This window comes from Rhincodon typus, chromosome 5 (genome assembly GCF_021869965.1).
Source record: "Rhincodon typus isolate 14 chromosome 5, sRhiTyp1.1, whole genome shotgun sequence".
Lineage (NCBI taxonomy): Eukaryota > Metazoa > Chordata > Chondrichthyes > Orectolobiformes > Rhincodontidae > Rhincodon > Rhincodon typus.
The window spans coordinates 73,609,232-73,627,717 of record NC_063336.1 but is presented as its reverse complement, the minus strand read 5'-3'; the positions used below and the strand labels follow the sequence as shown (position 1 = coordinate 73,627,717).

General features: G+C 42.8%; 1 protein-coding gene across 1 annotated transcript in view; it reads left to right on the top strand.

The window, feature by feature from the left end:
- Positions 1 to 18,486, top strand: part of LOC109919852 (regulating synaptic membrane exocytosis protein 1-like) — a 424,455-nt gene that overhangs the window by 158,060 nt on the left and 247,909 nt on the right. The window contains exons 7-9 of the mRNA XM_048597070.1: positions 641 to 740; positions 2,744 to 2,867; positions 17,814 to 17,860. Of these exons, the coding sequence (XP_048453027.1) occupies positions 641 to 740; positions 2,744 to 2,867; positions 17,814 to 17,860 (271 nt within the window). The remainder of the gene's footprint in view (positions 1 to 640; positions 741 to 2,743; positions 2,868 to 17,813; positions 17,861 to 18,486) is intronic.

Below are 18,486 nucleotides of genomic sequence, written 5' to 3'. Positions count from 1 at the left end.
TAGATAAGGAGAAGTTGATGCTCATAAACCAAACGAAAGAGCATAGATTTAAAGTGGTGTAGAATGAAACGAGGGTGATGTGAGAAAAAAACTTTTCACACACTGAGTGGTTAGTGAATGGAATGCACTGCATAGAAACGTAGTGGAGACTTGTTCAATAGAGGCATTCAAGAGGGCATTGGATAGTTCTTTGGATGATAATGGTGCGCAGGGATATTGGGAAAAGGCAGAAGATTGGCACTCAGAACAAAACTGGTGCAGGAACAATAGGCCAAATGAACTCTTTCTGCACCGTAACAATTCGATGATTCAATGTGATTTCACTTACTGTGATCAATCAGCTCAACACAGATTGGGAATCAATCCTGGAGCTCCACTGCTTTGGCTATCTGAGTGCCACATTAGATTATGCACTAATAAACTAAATCATAGGGAAATTTCTTCATGTTGCTGTTTTTACACCTTAGAGCAGTGACCAAAATATGACTCTGTTATTGGTTACATACACAGCACCCATACTGTACACAGTAACATGATGATTGTGGAACAGCCGTTGTGTATGAATGAAATTTCCCTTAAAGCACATTTAAGCAGTGATCAGTTTCTAGCTGAGAGTTACTGTGGCACTTTTGTTATCCAGGTGGTTGGTGGAAAGATAACAGAAACTGGACGGCTTGGGGCCTTTATCACCAAAGTGAAAAAAGGCAGCCTAGCTGATATTGTTGGCCACTTAAGAGCTGGTAAGTAATTACTCTGTATTTACACCTGCATGTTGGGCACTGTAGGATTAATTTATCCACATATGATATGCCTTAAGCCTTGGCCTTAAACTAACTTTCTGGAATGTTCCCAGTGGATTGAAAGGGGGTGAATATAAAACTGCTACTCAATAAAGGAGGCAGAGCAAAAACCAGGAGCCACAGGCCAATTAGCCTGCTATTAGAAAAATGATCAGGAAGTGGTAACTGTACACACAGAAAATCATGACATGATTAAGCAGAGCCAGCATGGTTTTATAAAAGTGAAATTGTTTTTGACAAACCTGTTAGAGATTTTGTGAAAATATATCTAACAGTTTACACAAAGGAGGACTAATAAATATTTAAAACTGCAAAAACCATTTTGTAAATTTCCATGTGATAATCCATAAGACAAGGGCAATTTGTGCCAGGTAACATCAGTGTAATTTAAAGATTGGTTATAGGAGTAGAAGCAAATGGGGAGCTTTAGGTTTGCATGGATTTGGATTAGAATTGGCATTTAAGGACACCTTCATTGAAGAGAGGCAGAGAGATCAGAAGAAATTCAGACCGTGAGGCTTCGATAGCAGAAGGATGAAGTGGGCTGTGTAATAGAGCATGGGGGTGTTACAGAGCATGTGAAGGAATAAAGACAAATAGGAAAATGAGACTTTAAATTGGTGTAAGTGGACAGGTGTGAAGTTGAGTGAAAATTGATGTGGGGTGAACTGAGACATAAGTTGAGAAGACAGTTGGAAGCCGACCAGGAATGTAATAGAATTGTTGAGTCGAGAGATGACAAAGACATGGCTGAGAGTTCCATCATTAGAGCAGCTAAGGCAGTGGTATAGGAGCAAATTATTGCAGACGCTGGAATCTGCACTGAAACAAAAAATGCTGGCGATCACAGTGGGTCAGGCAGCATCCCTGGAGAGAAAGCAAGCTAGCATTTCAAGTCTGGAAGAGTCATCCAGACTCAAAATGTTAGCTTGCTTTCTTCCATGGATGCTGCCTGATCCACTGTGATCTCCAGCATTTTTTATTTTCTGTTAAGGCAGCGGTATAGGCAGGTGATGTTACAGAATGAGAGCAGGGAAATGAATAACCGTATGCTTTAAAAGAACTAAGTAAGGATTTCAGTATGTAACAAATATGTGACAATGAAGAGAAGTGGTATCACAAAGGATTACTCTGGCCAAATCACAAAGAAACTAAATTGTTCCTCCTATGTGGAGGATTGAAACTGGAGGAAATCACAGAGTTAGGGAGGACACAAAGCCATGGAGGGATTTGAAAATAAGGATTAGAATTTTACAACTGAGATGTTTCATGGCCAGAAGCCATTGCCGATCAGTGAACACATTGGGTGAATGGGTCCTGGTGTGATTCAGGACATGCATTGGTGAGTACTGGACAGCTCCACATTGATAGATAGGAAAGTGGGAGGCCAGTCAGGAGTGTGATGGAATAATCAAATTAAAAATGGGTACTTGGGGTTTATGTGCCAATTAATGCCAATTATGTGCCAGTGGTCATATTAAGAGGGATACATTGAGAGATGGAAGTGATTCATCCATTTAGATCTTGGACTGAATGTTTGGGATGTTTGTTGGCACGGATGAGTTGGATTGAAAGGTCTGTTTCAGTAGTGTATGACAGTAACTCTTAGTGAGCACACTTAGCAGCATTTCTTCATCGTTCAGCAACAAAATTGCTCTACTGTCTTTTATTTTACATTGGACATTTCCAAGTACTTGATGTTCTGCCCTTTGAATTTAGTTTTTTTCAATGACAATAAGGAAATCAGCAGGTTATTTCGTACTTCCATAGTTCTTGTATGCGCAGATAATAAAACTCATACATGGTGCATGCTGTAAGATATCGATGGTAAAATGCATCAATTATTATATTTCTGTATAAATTGTGAAGTATCAGAATTTGTCATTTTTAGTGAAAAGTTACTTTTTCAGAAAAGTTGTTACATATGTAATTTTCTTTTCTAGGTGATGAGGTTCTTGAGTGGAATGGTAAACCCTTACCAGGAGCTACAAATGAAGAAGTTTACAATATAATTTTAGAGTCAAAATCAGAACTTCAAGTTGAAATAGTTGTTTCAAGGCCAATAGGGTAAGGTTTACAACCTTGTCCAATGCTATTTCTGAAGGAAAGGCTGAGATCATACTATAATTTCCAGGAAAATAAAACTGACCACATGTATCTCCCAATCCAATGTGAATTCCACCTCAACATTGTGTGAACTGTAGGGAAGGAATGTAGAATAAGATTGAGACTGTTATAGGGTAATTCTGTACCATTCCCCTAAAGAGTTCAGGGAAAATATCATGTAACAGTATTGATTTAGGTCCTTTGATGTAGCTATCATGCCACTAACGATCTAGTAGTATCCTCAGACACATTTATGATAGTGCCCCCATATGCAAGTGATGAATTTTCACCAGTATTTGCTGGAGAATGATTAGAAGATGCTACTCTGAGATTTAGAGTGGCAGCACGATAAACACGATGTCTATAGTGTTTAACCAACTGTGGGGTTTACTAAACTAAAGGCATTTTTTAATTCGTCACGTTGACATTGTGCTTCTAGTTAACATGTATTTTGAAGGTGTTGTTCAAGAAAGCACACATTCCAGAGAAGAAACCTGGCAATTAATGCTTATCCTTAATTTACTATTAAGGAAATAAAATCACTAAAAGCATATGGTCTGTGACCATTCATTAGAGCCTTTCAGTAAAGCATAGAATCCCTACAGTGTGGAAACAGGCCCTTCAGCCCAACAAGTCCATACTGACCCTCAGACCATCCCACCCAGACTCATCCTCCTACAACCCACCTCATCTATACATCCCTGAACACTACGGGCAATTTCCTATAGCCTGTGCACACATCTTTGGACTTTGGGAGGAAACTGAAGCACCAGGAGGAAACCCACACAGACACAGGGAGAATGTGCAAACTCCACACAGACTGTCGCCTGCGGGCGGAATTGAACCCAGGTCCCTGGTTCTGTGAGGCAGCAGTGCTAACCACTGAGCCATCTTGCCGCTCAATTGAGAGCATCTCTGAGGACTACAACTGCAAGCACATATATATCACTGAAGGGCATTTTCAGCATGGGGTCCCAACAAAATATAAAAATGAAGTGTTTCTAGAATTTATAGTGAATATGATTCAAGTGGGTGTTTGTACAGCCCCCCTTGTTGGTACTGTGGAGTGTGTTGTCTCACTAATACCAGGGTAAAGAGCATTATTAAACAGGTGCCGACCATTCTGATGAGGGCAGTTAAGGGATGTTGGGTAGTTTTTTTAAAATTCACTCATGGGATCTGGGCATCACGGGCTAACCAGCATTTATTACCCATCCCTGGTTGCCCTTGAGAAGGTGGTGGTGAGCTGATACTCCCTTGTTTGAGATAGTCATTGCCTGGCACTTGTGTGCCATGAATGTTACCTGCCACTTGTCAACAGAATCCTAGATGTTGTCCAGATCTTGCTGCATTTGGACATGATGGGTTCAATATCTGAGAATTAGTCAATGACGCTGAATAGCCTGCAGGCATCAGCAAACGTTTCTGACTTTATGATGGAGGAAAGGTCATTGATGAAGCAACTACAAATTGTTGGGCCTAGGAAACAACTCTGAGGAACTTTTGTAAAGATGTCCTGGATCTCAGAAGACTGACCTCCAACAACCACAGCCATATTCATTTGTACTAGATATGACTCCAATCAACAGAAGGTTCTCCCTCTGATTCTCGTTGACCCCAGTTTTGCCAGGATTCCTTGATGCCACATTCAGTCAAATGCAACCTTGATGTCAAGGATGTCACTCTCGCCTCACCCCTGGAATTTGGTTCTTTTGCCCAGATTTGAACCAAGGCTATAATGAGGTCAAGAGCTGATTAGATTTGACAGAAACCAAGTTGAACCTCAGTGAGCATTACTAAGCAGGTACTGATTAATTACACTGTTGATCATTCCTTTCATCACTTGCTGATGATTGAGAGTAGTCTGATGGAGCAGGGTTAGATTTCACAGAAATCAACATAGAATCCCCACAGTGTGGAAACAGGCCCTTCAGCTCAACAAGTCCACACCGACCCCCAGAGCATCCCACCCAGACCCATCCCCCTATAACCCACCTGAATACTATGGCCAATTTAGGGCCAATCCACCTAGCCTGCACATCTTTGGACTGTAGGAGGAAACTGGAGCACCCGGACGAAACCCAAGCAGACATGGGAAGAATGTGCAAACTCCACACAGACACTTGCCCGAGAGTGGAATCGAAGCTGGGTCCCTGGTGCTGTGAGGCAGCAGTGGTAACCACTGAGCCACCGTTAATTTTTTTTTGCACTCCCCCCCCGACTTTTATCGTTCATGACCCCTTGGAGCTGCAAAGGCACACTCGCTGTTTTTTTTTCTCTATCTCTCTTTCCCTGTCCCCTCCCCCCACTTTCTCCCCTGATTGACCTGCTTTTTTGAACAGAATGTAGCCAGGCAGTTTTCCATATTCTGTAGATGCTGTTGTTGTTGCTGGACTGCAGCAGCTGAGCTGGGGATGCGGCAAGTTCTGGAACAGAAGTATTCAGTTCTTTTGCTGGAATCTTGGCCTTTCCAGTGCCTCAAACTGTTTCTTGATATCATGTGGAGTGAAATGAATTGGCTGATGACTATCATGCGATGCTGGGGACCTCTAGAGGAGGCCGAGTTGGATCTTACACATGACATTTCTGGCTGAAGGATGTTGTGAATGCTTCAGCCTAATCCTTTGCATGAATTTGCTGGGCTCCTCCAGTGAGTTGTTTAATTGTCCACCAGCTTTTTGAGCCAGAGCAGAGGGAGCAACTCAAGAAAGAGATGAAAAATGTTAAGAGCTAGTTCCCTGAGAGAACAAGGATAAGGGGGTGAATATATCCAGTGACCTGTAGATGCCTTGATTTAAAAGAGAGAGTAATTTGGAAAAGGAGACTCGCATGTAACAAATACTGTAATACTACAGAAACCATTTGGCATGTAAATTAGAGGTAATCTGGGTTTTATTTGTGGGAATCCATATTGAAGAAGAGATAGATATTGGAAAGAGTAGGACCTTTAAAAAGTACTTGGTTGAGCACTTTAAGTGTCATAACATTCAAGACACTGGACACAGTTCAAAGAAATGCAGTTTAGCTAGATTGGCCATGCTAAATTGTCCCATAATGGCCAGGGATGTACAGGCTAGGTGGATTAGCCATGGTAAATACAGGGTTATGGGGATAGGGTGGGATGGGTCTGAGTGGGATGCTCTGCAGAGAGTTTGTGTAGACTCAGTGGGCTGAATGGCCTCTTTCTATACTGTAAGGGATTCTATGATTCTAATGTGGAAAGTGGGGCCACTGGCTGTGTATTTTTGGTGGTACAGATTTGATGGGCTAAAGGGCATATTCTGTACTGTATGATTCTATGATCTATTAAAGACCATGATCTTTGTGTGGAGTCAGAAGCAGTGTAGAGCTCATAGTCCATAACTTGTCTGTTTCCACTAAAACCAGGGACAATATAATATTAACAATGAAACAGGAGGTGTTGAAGGATTTAATATATTTGAATTTACTCCCAGTCCTGGATGAAATATATTTTTTAGAATTTTAAAGGAAGCTGAAGAAGGGACAGTGGAAGCTCCCTCTGCCTCTGGATGAGGTGCCAGCGGACTGGTGAACAGCTCATGTTGTACCATGGCTTTAAAAAACAGAAGGTTGTAGGTTGAGTAATTACAGAACAGGAACCCTAATCTTGGTGGGAAATTATTGGAAAGAATTCTGAGGAAAAGGATAAATCTTAATGTAGAAAGACAGATTATTCACTGTCAGTAAGGATTTGTTCAGGAACAAATTACTGCAGATGCTGGAAACTATATGGAAAACAACAAATGCTGGAGATCATAACAGGTCAGACAGCGTCTATAAGAGAGAGCAACTTAATATTTCGAGTCTATATGACGCATCATCAGAGCTGAAGTGAAGTGTGGAAGGACCAGCCTTTATAGAACATAGAATATTACAGTGCAGTACAGGCCCTTCGGCCCTCGATGTTGCGCCGACCTGTGAAGCCCGTCTAACCTACACTATTCCATTATCATCCATATGTTTATCCAATGACCATTTAAATGCCCTTAAAGTTGGCAAGTCTACTACTGTTGCAGGCAGGGCATTCCACGCCCTTCCTACTCTCTGAGTAAAGAACCTACCTCTGACATCTGTCCTATATCTATCACCCCTCAATTTAAAGCTATGTCCCCTCGTGCTAGCCATCACCATCCGAGGAAAAAGGCTCTCACTGTCCACCCTATCTAATCCTCTGATCATCTTGTATGTCTCTATTAAGTCACTCTTAACCTTCTTCACTCTAATGAAAACAGCCTCAAGTCCCTCAGCCTTTCCTCATAAGACCTTCCCTCCATACCAGGCAACATCCTGGTAAATCTCCTCTGCACCCTTTCCAATGCTTCCACATGCTTCCTATAATGCGGCGACCCGAACTGTACGCAATACTCCAAGTGCGGCCGCACCAGAGTTTTGTACAGCTGCAACATGACCTCATGACTCCGAAACTCAATCCCTCTACCAATAAAACCTAACACACTGTACGCCTTCTTAACAACGCTGTCAACCTGGGTGGCAACTTTCAGTGATCTATGCACATGGACACCGAGATCTCTCTGCTCATCCACACTACCAAGAATCTTACCATTAGCCCAGTACTCTGTATTCCTGTTACTCCTTCCAAAGTGAATCACCTCACACTTTTCCACATTAAACTCCATTTGCCACCTCTCAGCCCAGCTCTGCAGCTTATCTATGTCCCTCTGTAACCTGCAACATCCTTCCGCACTATCCACAACTCCACCGACTTTGGTGTCATCCGCAAATTTACTAACCCATCCTTCTACGCCCTCATCCAGGTCATTTATAAAAATGACAAACAGCAGTGGCCCCAAAACAGATCCTTGAGGTACACCACTAGTAACTGAACTCCAGGATGAACATTTCCCATCAACCACCACCCTCTGTCTTCCTACAGCTTGCCAATTTCTGATCCAAACCGCTAAATCACCCTCAATCCCATGCCTCTGTATTTTCTGCAATAGCCTACCATGGGGAACCTTATCAAACGCTTTAATGAAATCCATATACACCACATCAACCGCTTTACCCTCATCCACCTGTTTGGTCACCTTCTCAAAGAACTCAATAAGGTTTGTGAGGCACAACCTAACCTTCACAAAACCGTGTTGACTATCCCTAATCAAATTATTCCTTTCTAGATGATTATAAATCCTATCTCTTATAATCCTTTCCAACACTTTACCCACAACCGAAGTAAGGCTCACTGGTCTATAATTACCAGGGTTGTCTCTACTCCCCTTGAACAAGGGGACAACATTTGCTAGTCTCCAGTCTTCTGGCACTATTCCTGTAGACAATGACAACATAAAGATCAAAGCCAAAGGCTCTGCAATCGCCTCCCTAGCTTCCCAGAGAATCCTAGGATAAATCCCATCCAGCCCAGGGGACTTATCTATTTTCACACCTTCCAGAATTGCTAACACCTCCTCCTTATGAACCTCAATCCCGTCTAGTCTAATAGCCTGTATCTCAGTATTCTCCTCGACAACATTGTCTTTTTCCTGTGTGAATACTGACGAAAAATATTCATTTAGCACCTCTTCTATCTCTTCAGACTCCACGCACAACTTCCCACTACTGTCCTTGACTGGCCCTAATCTTACTGTAGTCATTCTTTTATTCCTGACATACCTATAGAAAGCTTTAGGGGTTTTCCTTGATCCTACCTGCTAAAGACTTCTCATGTCCCCTCCTGGCTCTTCTTAGCTCTCTCTTTTGGTCCTTCCTGGCTAACTTGTAACTCTCAAGCGCCCTCACTGAGCCTTCACGCCTCATCTCTACATAAGCCTCCTTCTTCCTCTTGACAAGAGATTCAACTTCTTTAGTAAACCACGGTTCCCTCGCTCGACCACTTCCTCCCTGCCTGACAGGTACATACTTATCAAGGACACGCAGTAGCTGTTCTTTGAACAAGCTCCACATTTCAATTGTGCCCAGCCCCTGCAGTTTCCTTCTCCATCCTATGCATGCTAAATCTTGCCTAGTCGCCTCATAATTGCCTTTCCCCCAGCTATAACTCTTGTCCTGCGGTATGGACCTAACCCTTTCCATCGCTAAAGTAAACGTAACTGAATTGTGGTCACTACCACCAAAGTGCTCACCTACCTCCAAATCTAACACCTGGCCTGGTTCATTACCCAGTACCAAATGGAATGTGGCCTCGCCTCTTGTTGGCCTATCTACATACTGTGTCAGGAAACCCTCCTGCACACATTGGACAAAAACTGACCCATCTGAAGTACTCGAACTATAGCGTTTCCAGTCAATATTTGGAAAGTTAAAGTCCCCCATAACAACTACCCTGTTACTTTCGCTCCTATCCAGAATCATCTTTGCAATCCTTTCCTCTACATCTCTGGAACTTTTCGGAGGCCTATAGAAAACTCCCAACAGGGTGACCTCTCCTTTCCTGTTTCTAACCTCAGCCCATACTACCTCAGTAGACGAGTCCTCATCAAACGTCCTTTCTGCCACCGTAATACTGTCCTTGACTAACAATGCCATACCTCCTCCTCTTTTACCACCTTCCCTGATCTTACTGAAACAGCTAAACCCCGGAACCTGCAACAACCATTCCTGTCCCTGCTCTATCCATGTCTCCGAAATGGCCACAACATCGAAGTCCCAGGTACCAACCCATGCTGCAAGTTCACCCACCTTATTCCGGATGCTCCTGTCGTTGAAGTAGACACGCTTCAAACCACCTTCCTGCCTGCCGGTACACTCCTGCGACCTTGAAACCTTATTCATGACCTCACTACTCTCAACCTCCTGTACACTGGAGCTACAATTCAGGGTCCCATCCCCCTGCTGAATTAGTTTAAACCCTCCCGAAGAGCATTAGCAAATTTCCCCCCCAGGATATTGGTACCCCTCTGGTTCAGGTGTAGACCATCCCGTTTGTAGAGGTCCCACCTACCCCAGAATGAGCCCCAATTGTCCAGGTATCTGAATCCCTCCCTCCTGCACCATCCCTCTAGCCACGTGTTCAACTGCTCTCTCTCCCTATTCCTCGCCTCGCTAGCATGTGGCACTGGTAACAAACCAGAGATAACAACTCTGTTTGTTCTAGCCCTGAGCTTCCACCCTAGCTCCTTGAATTTCTGCCTTACGTCCCCATCCCTTTTCCTACCTATGTCGTTGGTGCCTATGTGGACCACGACTTGGGGCTGCTCCCCCTCCCCCTTAAGGATCCCGAAAACACGATCCGAGACATCACAGACACTGGCACCTGGGAGGCAACACACCAACCGCGAGTCTCTCTCGATCCCCCAGAATCTCCTATCTGTCCCCCTAACTATGGAGTCCCCAATGACTAATGCTCTCCTCCTCACCGCCCTTCCTTTCTGAGCAACAGGGACAGACTCTGTGCCAGAGACCTGTACCCCATGGCTTACCCCTGGTAAGTCGTCCCCCGCCGGCAGTATGCAAAACGGTATACTTGTTATTGAGGGGAACGGCCACAGGGGATCCCTGCACTGTCTGCCTGTTCCCTTTCCGTCCCCTGACTGTAACCCATCTACCTTTTTCCTGTACCTGAGGTGTGACAACCTCCCTGTAACTCCTCTCAATTACCCCCTCAGCCTCCCGAATGATCCGAAGTTCATCCAGCTCCAGCTCCAGTTCCCTAACGTGGTTTCCGAGGAGCTGGAGTTGGGTGCACTTCCCGCAGATGAAGTCAGTGGGGACACTAGTGGTGACCCTTACCTCCCACATTCTACAGGAGGAGCATGCAACTGCCCTAACATCCATTCCCACTGTTCTGAATTCCCAAACAGACTATTGAAAAAAAAACTAGTAACCTTACCAAATCGGCACTCAGAACCTTTTTTTTGGCTGGAGGAGGAGGATGGGTGGGAGACACTACCTCGGTAGTGTTTCAGGTAAAGCAACCATCCAAATATATTACCTCACTTACTCACTCCAAAAATGGAGTCACGTGAGGTAAGACTTTTATAATCGAAAAGCTTACCTTCCCACGGTGCCCTCGCGCTTCCTCCCGGACTCCCGCCGCTGAAACAACTTTATTCTATATTTTGGAGATTTGTTTAGGGATGTTTGTGTCAGACTGACATTATTGAATTTTTTTGAGGAAGATATTTGAATAAGTTCATGAGTAGGAAATGTTTGGAGGGATGTGAGCCAAGTACAGGCAGGTGGGACTGGTTTAGTTTGGGAACATGGTTGGCATGAACTGGTTGGACCGAAGGGCCTATTTCCATGCTGTATGACTCTATGACTACGACTCCATGAGGTAAGAAGGAGCCTTGATGAGGATGCATTTGATGTAGTCTATTTGGATTTTTAGCAAAGCTTTTAATAAGGTTCCATGTGGCAGGTTGGTCAGGAAAGCAAAAACCCACGGTATCCAAGGCAAAGCGACAAATTGAATCCAAAAATTGATTCAAAGGCAGGAGGTAAAGGGTAATTAACAATAAGTGTTTATGGAACTGGAAAAGTTCTGCAGGGCTCAGTACTAGATCCCTTGCCAGTTGTCAGGGAACATTGGTGTGGTAGAGTTGATAAAATGTGCAGCTGGAGGAGCACAGCATCAGAGGAACAGGAAAGTCGACGTTTCGGGTTTGGACTCTTCTTCATGAATCTGTGGTATTCACTACCTCAGAATACAATGGATGCTGGGACACCGAATAAATTTAGAAAGAGGAGATAGACAGATTTTTAATCACTGATGGATTGAAGGGCTATGGAGAGTGGACAGGAGAGTTGAGTTGAGGCCGAGATGAGATCAGCCACAATTGTGTTAAATGGCAGATCAGGCTTGAGGGGCTGAATTGTCTTCTGCTCCCAGATCTTATACCTTCAAAGGGATTTTAAGGCCGGATTTAGAACTCACTGCCTAAAAGTGGCAAAACAGGTAGAGACAGAACTCGTTTAATTATTTAAAGAGTACTTGGATATACACTTGAAATGCATGGTTTTAGATCAAATGCTGAGAAGCTGATGAGTGGCCAACTGCAATGAAAACTTCTAATTAGTTGAGTCTACTGCTTATATTTTGTTGTCAAATGGTTGTATTATACTTACAGCATATTCTGGCTGAAATGTCAATAATTTTCATAGATATTCGTTGTATTTGGGCATGAGAAAGAAAACAATGCTTGTGTTTTAATTTTCATTAATCCAAAATGGATGTTTAATTCAAATATTTTACAATTTTGGCATTTGTCAGATGAGATATCAGTGGAACTACCATCTTTTTAATTGTTCTGTTTCACATTTTTCATATTTCATCCAACTGTTCATTTTCACTGTCAAAGATTTTATTTAAAGATCATTTTGTCGGTTACACCCCCAAAATTCTGACAGAACAAATCCACAAGATTTACCAGTGTAACACCGCTTAATGTTAACCTGAATGTTTCAACTTCAAAGAGCCATTTCTTACCTATTTCATTGTCTGTGCAGCATTCCAAATATCATGAGAAATTAGAATTTGCTATTTGCAACTGAAAAATCTTTGTGTTTAATGCAGGCAAACTTCATCACCACAAGCACTCAAAAGTTTGTCATCATTTTAGTGCTTTTTTTCTCATCCTCCATTTCCATGTTTGGTTTGTGTCGCAACCTTCCTTGCATATTATAGTGCTGTAGTGCATGCCTTTTCTAACTTACTCCTGAATGCCTTTTCTTGTTTGAGCAAACTTTAACTGGGGCAGCAATCATCTTTCCTCTTGGGTATACATTTTAGTTTTTTAAAAATTTATTCATGGGATGTGGGCATGTGGCCAGCATTTAGCACCCATCCCTAATTGCCCAGAGGGCAGTTAAGAGTCGACCACATTGCTGTGGATCTGGAGTCATCTGGTCTGGCCTATGTGTAAGGACGGCAGATTTCCTTTCCTAAAGGACGTCAGTGAACCAGATGGGTTTTTCCTGAAAATTGACTCTTAATTCTGCCATGGCAGGATTTGAACATAGGTCCCCAGAATAATTAGCCAAGTTTCTAGATTGAAAGTTGAGCAATAATACCACTAGGCCATTGCATCCCCTTCTGTAGAGTTCATTTGTGCACTGACCTCTCATCCTGGACTCATTTAGAACTTGGATTCCTGTATCCTATCCACATTAAGTTGTGATCATCCATAACCTCACTCCAGTTTAATTGTTTGGTTCTTGTTTTGAAATCTATTCATCCCTTCACAACTCTTAAATCCCTTCTAGAATTTACCATGGGAGGGCACTGTACCTCAGTGGCTAGTACTGCTTCCTCACAGCGCCAGGGACTCGGGTTTGAATCCACTCGGGCAACTGTCTGTGTGGAGTTTGCACATGCTGCCTGCGTCTGCGTGGGTTTCCTCCAGGTGCTCCGGTTTCCTCCCACAGTACGAAGATGTGCAGGTTAGGCGGATTGGCCATGCTAAATTGCCCATAGTGTCCAGGGACATGTAGGTTAGGTGGATTAGCCATGGGAAATGCAGGGTTACAGGGGTGGGATAGAGGGTTGAGTCTGAGTGGGATGCTCTTTGGAGGTCGCAGTGGACTTGTTGGGCCAAATTGCCTGTTTCCACACTGTAGGGATTCTGTGAATTCATTGCTTCAACTAGGTTTCTTGGGTATCTTCCGGTTTCTATGTCTTGCCTTTTCAGTGGCCATGCCTTCATTTGCATTTGCTGTAACCTCAAAGCAATATTTCAGACAGAAGGATCATTGGACTCGAAACATTAACTCTACATTCTCTCCATAGATGCTACCGGACCTGAGTTTCTCCAGCAATTTTTATTTTCTTTCATTTTTGAGCTAGCTGCTCAGTCTCCTTATATTATATCCTTCTCCAAAGATCTATCTTTGTCTAGATCAGGCCTCATGGCTACTGTGTGGTAGCTAGCTGATCAGCTGTCCACTGCCAGTTTTCGCACTCTTCCTGTATAGGTTGGTTGTCACTTGTAAAAGGCTTAATTGGAGCTGAGAACATGGTTAGTTGCGGTTATAATTCTACACTCTGTTCCTTTTCCAGCACACAGCATTGAATATCACATCAACACATCACCAGTTGTCCAAAACTTTCTGCAGCTTCACCTTTACCGAATTCCAGTTATCTATAACTAAATCTTAGGCTGAATTCTACCAGAAGTCGGCTCAGTTTCAATTTAGCAAGTTTCATGGAGGGTCTCTCTCTTTGAGCCCTGGCAAGTTTTCTCAACTTTATGCTTCAATTATACACCCTGAGACGTTTCTGTCCAAGATCAAGTCACTGGAGGAGTAAGCAGCAAGCTGGAGTCACCTGATACCCACACTAACCTTCATGTCAGGAATAATTGCTGTGTAGTTTCTTTCCAGTTGATAAAAGAATGGAATCTACATATAAGTGAGGCAAGGCATTATCAGAATGAGGATGTTAATGCATGCTAAGCTTGTCTCACCATTCAACACTTAGAGAATCAGGCTTTTTGCTCTTGACATCAAGATATTCCTCACTGGCCATCTCTTACTATTCTTTCACACTTCTCACCAAATCCCACATTGTTCAGTGGATCAGAAAATTCATACGTTGATATCATCTCTAGGCGGTAGGACCAGATTCTGCAACATTAAAGTTTATTTCGGCCAGTTTAGGGAGAAATGTTAGCCATTGGAACTAGTCACAATAGGTATCATTTAAATCCATGTATTATCTCATAAACAACAAATATGCAACAGTTCTGATCAGACTCACTTAGTTAACTTAATCAGTATTACTTCCTTTTAACACAAAAAAGTTGCACTTTCCCATATGAGGGAATTGTCTTTCTTGACCTAAACAACTCAGCTTCCAATCTGCTGCATTCTTCTAAGCATACTGGTCAAATCTTGTTCTGGAGATTTTTGGTTAAAAGTTGCCTGTGGCTGTCTCTGCCTCTTTCTGACACCTTTAAGGTTTCAGACTGCCACCACAAAAAGAATTTGATGTAATCTATTCTTATAAATGCTGTTTATTTATTCATTAAATTCTTAATACAACATTTTTACTGTAATAAACAAGGCCCCTGTAATGGAACCTAACTAACCAAGCCTCAAAATTGGTCTTGCTTGCAATTGTTTCTGTAGAGTTCAGATTGATAGTTTTCTGATAGTAGGTTTAATAATCATTGGAATGACTAGTTAACTTTGTGATTTTCTGACATGCATCCATGTCCCCCATTAGAAATATCATATAATCATAGAAATCCCTACAGTGTGGAAACCCTTGGAGCATCCTACCCAGACCCATCCTCCTAATCTACACATCCCTGAACACTTTGTCAATTTAGAAAGGCCAATCCACCTAGCCTGCACATCTTTGGACTGTGGCAGGAAATCGGAGCACCCAGAGAAAACCCACGCAGACACAGGGAGAATGTGCAAACTCCACACAGACAGTCACCCGAGGGTGGAATTGAACCCAGATCCCTGATGCGGTGAGGCAGCAGTGCTAACCACTGAGCCACCATCCTGCCCTAATGTGCATCTTATATTGCATCTGCCAGCTTTGCTGTCCTATATGTTTAACTGCTTAAGAGTGGGATATAGCGTGCTGGCTACATTTTAACACACATTACACCAAGATCTCACCTTGTAAAATTTAAAATGTGACCACACACACAGCGGAGAGCTAGGGTTGGAATTTTGCTACTGAGGTGGGGAATGCAAGTTGAAAAATTTCCTCTAACCCTCAGCTTAGCCATCTCCTTACACCTCACCCACCCTAATTTGGTAGCGTCCATGCAGACTCAAATCTTCCACCTTCGCAACTCACTTAGTATCCACCATGGTTAGACATCAGGAGCTATGTAAAGCTGAAATAAAATAGGCTTTCACAATATAAGAGAGGACACCACCTCTAGGTAGCACAAAGAACACACATGCGCATAGTCAACTGATTATTGTGCATTCTTTTCCTAACACTTGAAAAATCTGATGGTGACTTAATTGAAAATTCTCTCATACTCTCCTCTGGGTGCTCTGGTTTCCTCCCACAGTCCAAAGATGTGCAGGTTAGGCAGATTGGCCATCCTAAATGGGGAGGCATCGTGGCTCAGTGGTTAGCGCTGCTGCCTCACAGCGCCAGGGATCTGGGTTCAATTCCACCCTCAGGTGACTGTCTGTGTGGAGTTTGCACATTCTCCCCATGTCTATGTGGGTTTCCCCCCACAGTCCAAAGATGTGCAGGTTAGGTGGATTGGCCATGCTAAATTGCCTGTAGTGTTCAGGGATGTGTAACTTCGGTGGGTTATAGGGTAATTGGTCTGAGTGGGATGCTCCGAGGGTTGGTGTGGACTTGTTGGGCTGAAGGGCCTGTTTCCACACTGTAGGGATTTTATGATATGAGTCTATGATCAATGAAATGCCCTGTAGTGTACAGGGACTTGCTGGCTGGGTGAGTTAACCATGATAAATGTGGGGTTATGGAGGTAGGGTGGCAGTCTGGGTGAGATGCTGTTCAGTGGATCAGTGCAGACTCATTGGGCTGAATGGCCTCTTTCTGCACTGTAGGGATTCTGTGATTCTATGTGTATTTTACTTGCGCCTCCTTGAGTACAAGAACAATAAAATTCTTAGTTATGGTTTCTATTCCTGATCACCAGTTTGTTGATTTATTTCAACCTCACAAATCAGAAACTCAAATCTCTGAGTCAAATTTGATTCACTGAGGCAACGGTTTGTGCAGAAAATGTATTAATTTGTGATTCAAATTACAATTAATTAGCTCACTTAATTTAGAAAAAAAAATCTCCCATGCATGAAGCCCATTCAAATTTTCTAAATTACAATGTCTAATTTCTAACAAAAGTAAACAAATTCCTATTCTTACTCCACATAAAAAAAGCATGAACTTGGAACCTAAGATGATAATAGGTTTTGAAACTCAGCGAAGTGAACAAATACTGCACGAGCAGCACTGACTTGTCGAGGCTGTCCCAACAGAGAAACCATGATGGTTAGCAGGACTTATTTGTGTTCCCAGTGTGTTCACATCAACTCACACTGTGGGCTAGCGCACTTGCAACAATAAAACTAGGGAACTCAGCACCAAGTCCAAAAGGTTCTGCAGAGTTTGGGTTTTCTTCCTGTAGGAATTACTTTCAACTCCCCCCATTCACCTAACAGTAAAATTTGGAATCTCTGAAATGGGAGCAGGATTCCATGGAGGTTTTGTAAAAATCCAGCCCTTAACACAGACAAATCTCAGCCTGTCTTCAGTTACGGGACTGGCTAATGACTTGTACGTTGCATGCAATGTTTGGTGATTCACTAGTTTTTCCGGATTCAGCTTCATTTATTGTCATTTAGACAGATTCGGTGAGAAGCTGGCTTGTTGAAGAGTAGAAGTAGTTGCAGTTAACAGTGGAGTTGCTTCCAGAGCAAAATAAAATGAGGTGATATTTAATTTTCTAAAGTTATAAAGTCTCAGGCAACATGGCTTTCAGAAGAATTTTAATTTTAAATCACCGCTTGCTGTTGTAAACCAGGGAGTCAGCGACCCTCCTCCCCTAGTTCTGGACTGACCTACAAGCCAAATTGTGCATGCAAAGTATGAAGACGTATGAGCAGAAGTCACAGCATCAATTCAAAATGAATCTTGGTGCTTCTTATTGAATCTATTGAAAGTAGGATAGCTGCTTTGAACAAATCCTTTCTAGTGGATGTTTTGAACAATTTCTTGCAAATGTGTTGACATCGCACAGATATGAGAGCTTTGAAATATTGAATTTTCATTCCATTGACCCCTTTCTAGGTTCTATAGAAATACTAATGGAGAATATATCTCAAAATAAGTATGAGTCACAATCATTTGCTTGTGTTTAATAATGTTAGCATTAAATGTCTGGTGTATCTTAACTGGATAATTTTTGCTGAAAACATGACATTGCCTGCTGACATAAGGTTGTAACTTTTTTTTGTCCATAGTGATATACCTAGAATTCCGGAGAGTTCCCATCCTCCTTTGGAGTCTAGTAAGTACTTCCCGAAAAGGAAGGATTTGGATTTCTAATCCCTAAATTTCTACATTTGATTGGTCCTGCTATTTATTGCCTTTGAATTCCCCGGTATCATTTGCCATCCAGTAACATACAGGAACAATCTGCTATCATGTTATTTATCAATGATAAATTGCCTTCCTGGAGCTTGACCTGGCTTGATTAAGAAGAGTTCTCCCTATTGCATACAGTTCTGTTCACCACACTACCAGAAGGATGTGGATGCTTTGGAGAGGGTACAAAAATGGTTTACCAGGATGTTGTCTGGTAAGCGGGATTTTGGCTATGAAGAAAGGTTGGATAGACTGGAGATAGTAGGAACTGCAGATGCTGGAGAATCCAAGACAACAAGGTGCAGGGCTGGACGAACACAGCAGGCCAAGCAGCATCATAGGAGCAGAGAGGCTGACGTTTCGGGCCTAGACCCTTCATCAGAAAAGGGGGAGGGGAAGGGGGTTCCGAAATAAATAGGGAGAAAGTGGGAGGCGGATAGAAGAGGGATAGAGGAGAGGATAGGTGGAGAGGAAACAAGCAGGTCGAAGAGGCGGGGATGGAGCCAGTAAAGGTGAGTGTAGGTAGGGAGTTAGGAAGGGGATAGGTCA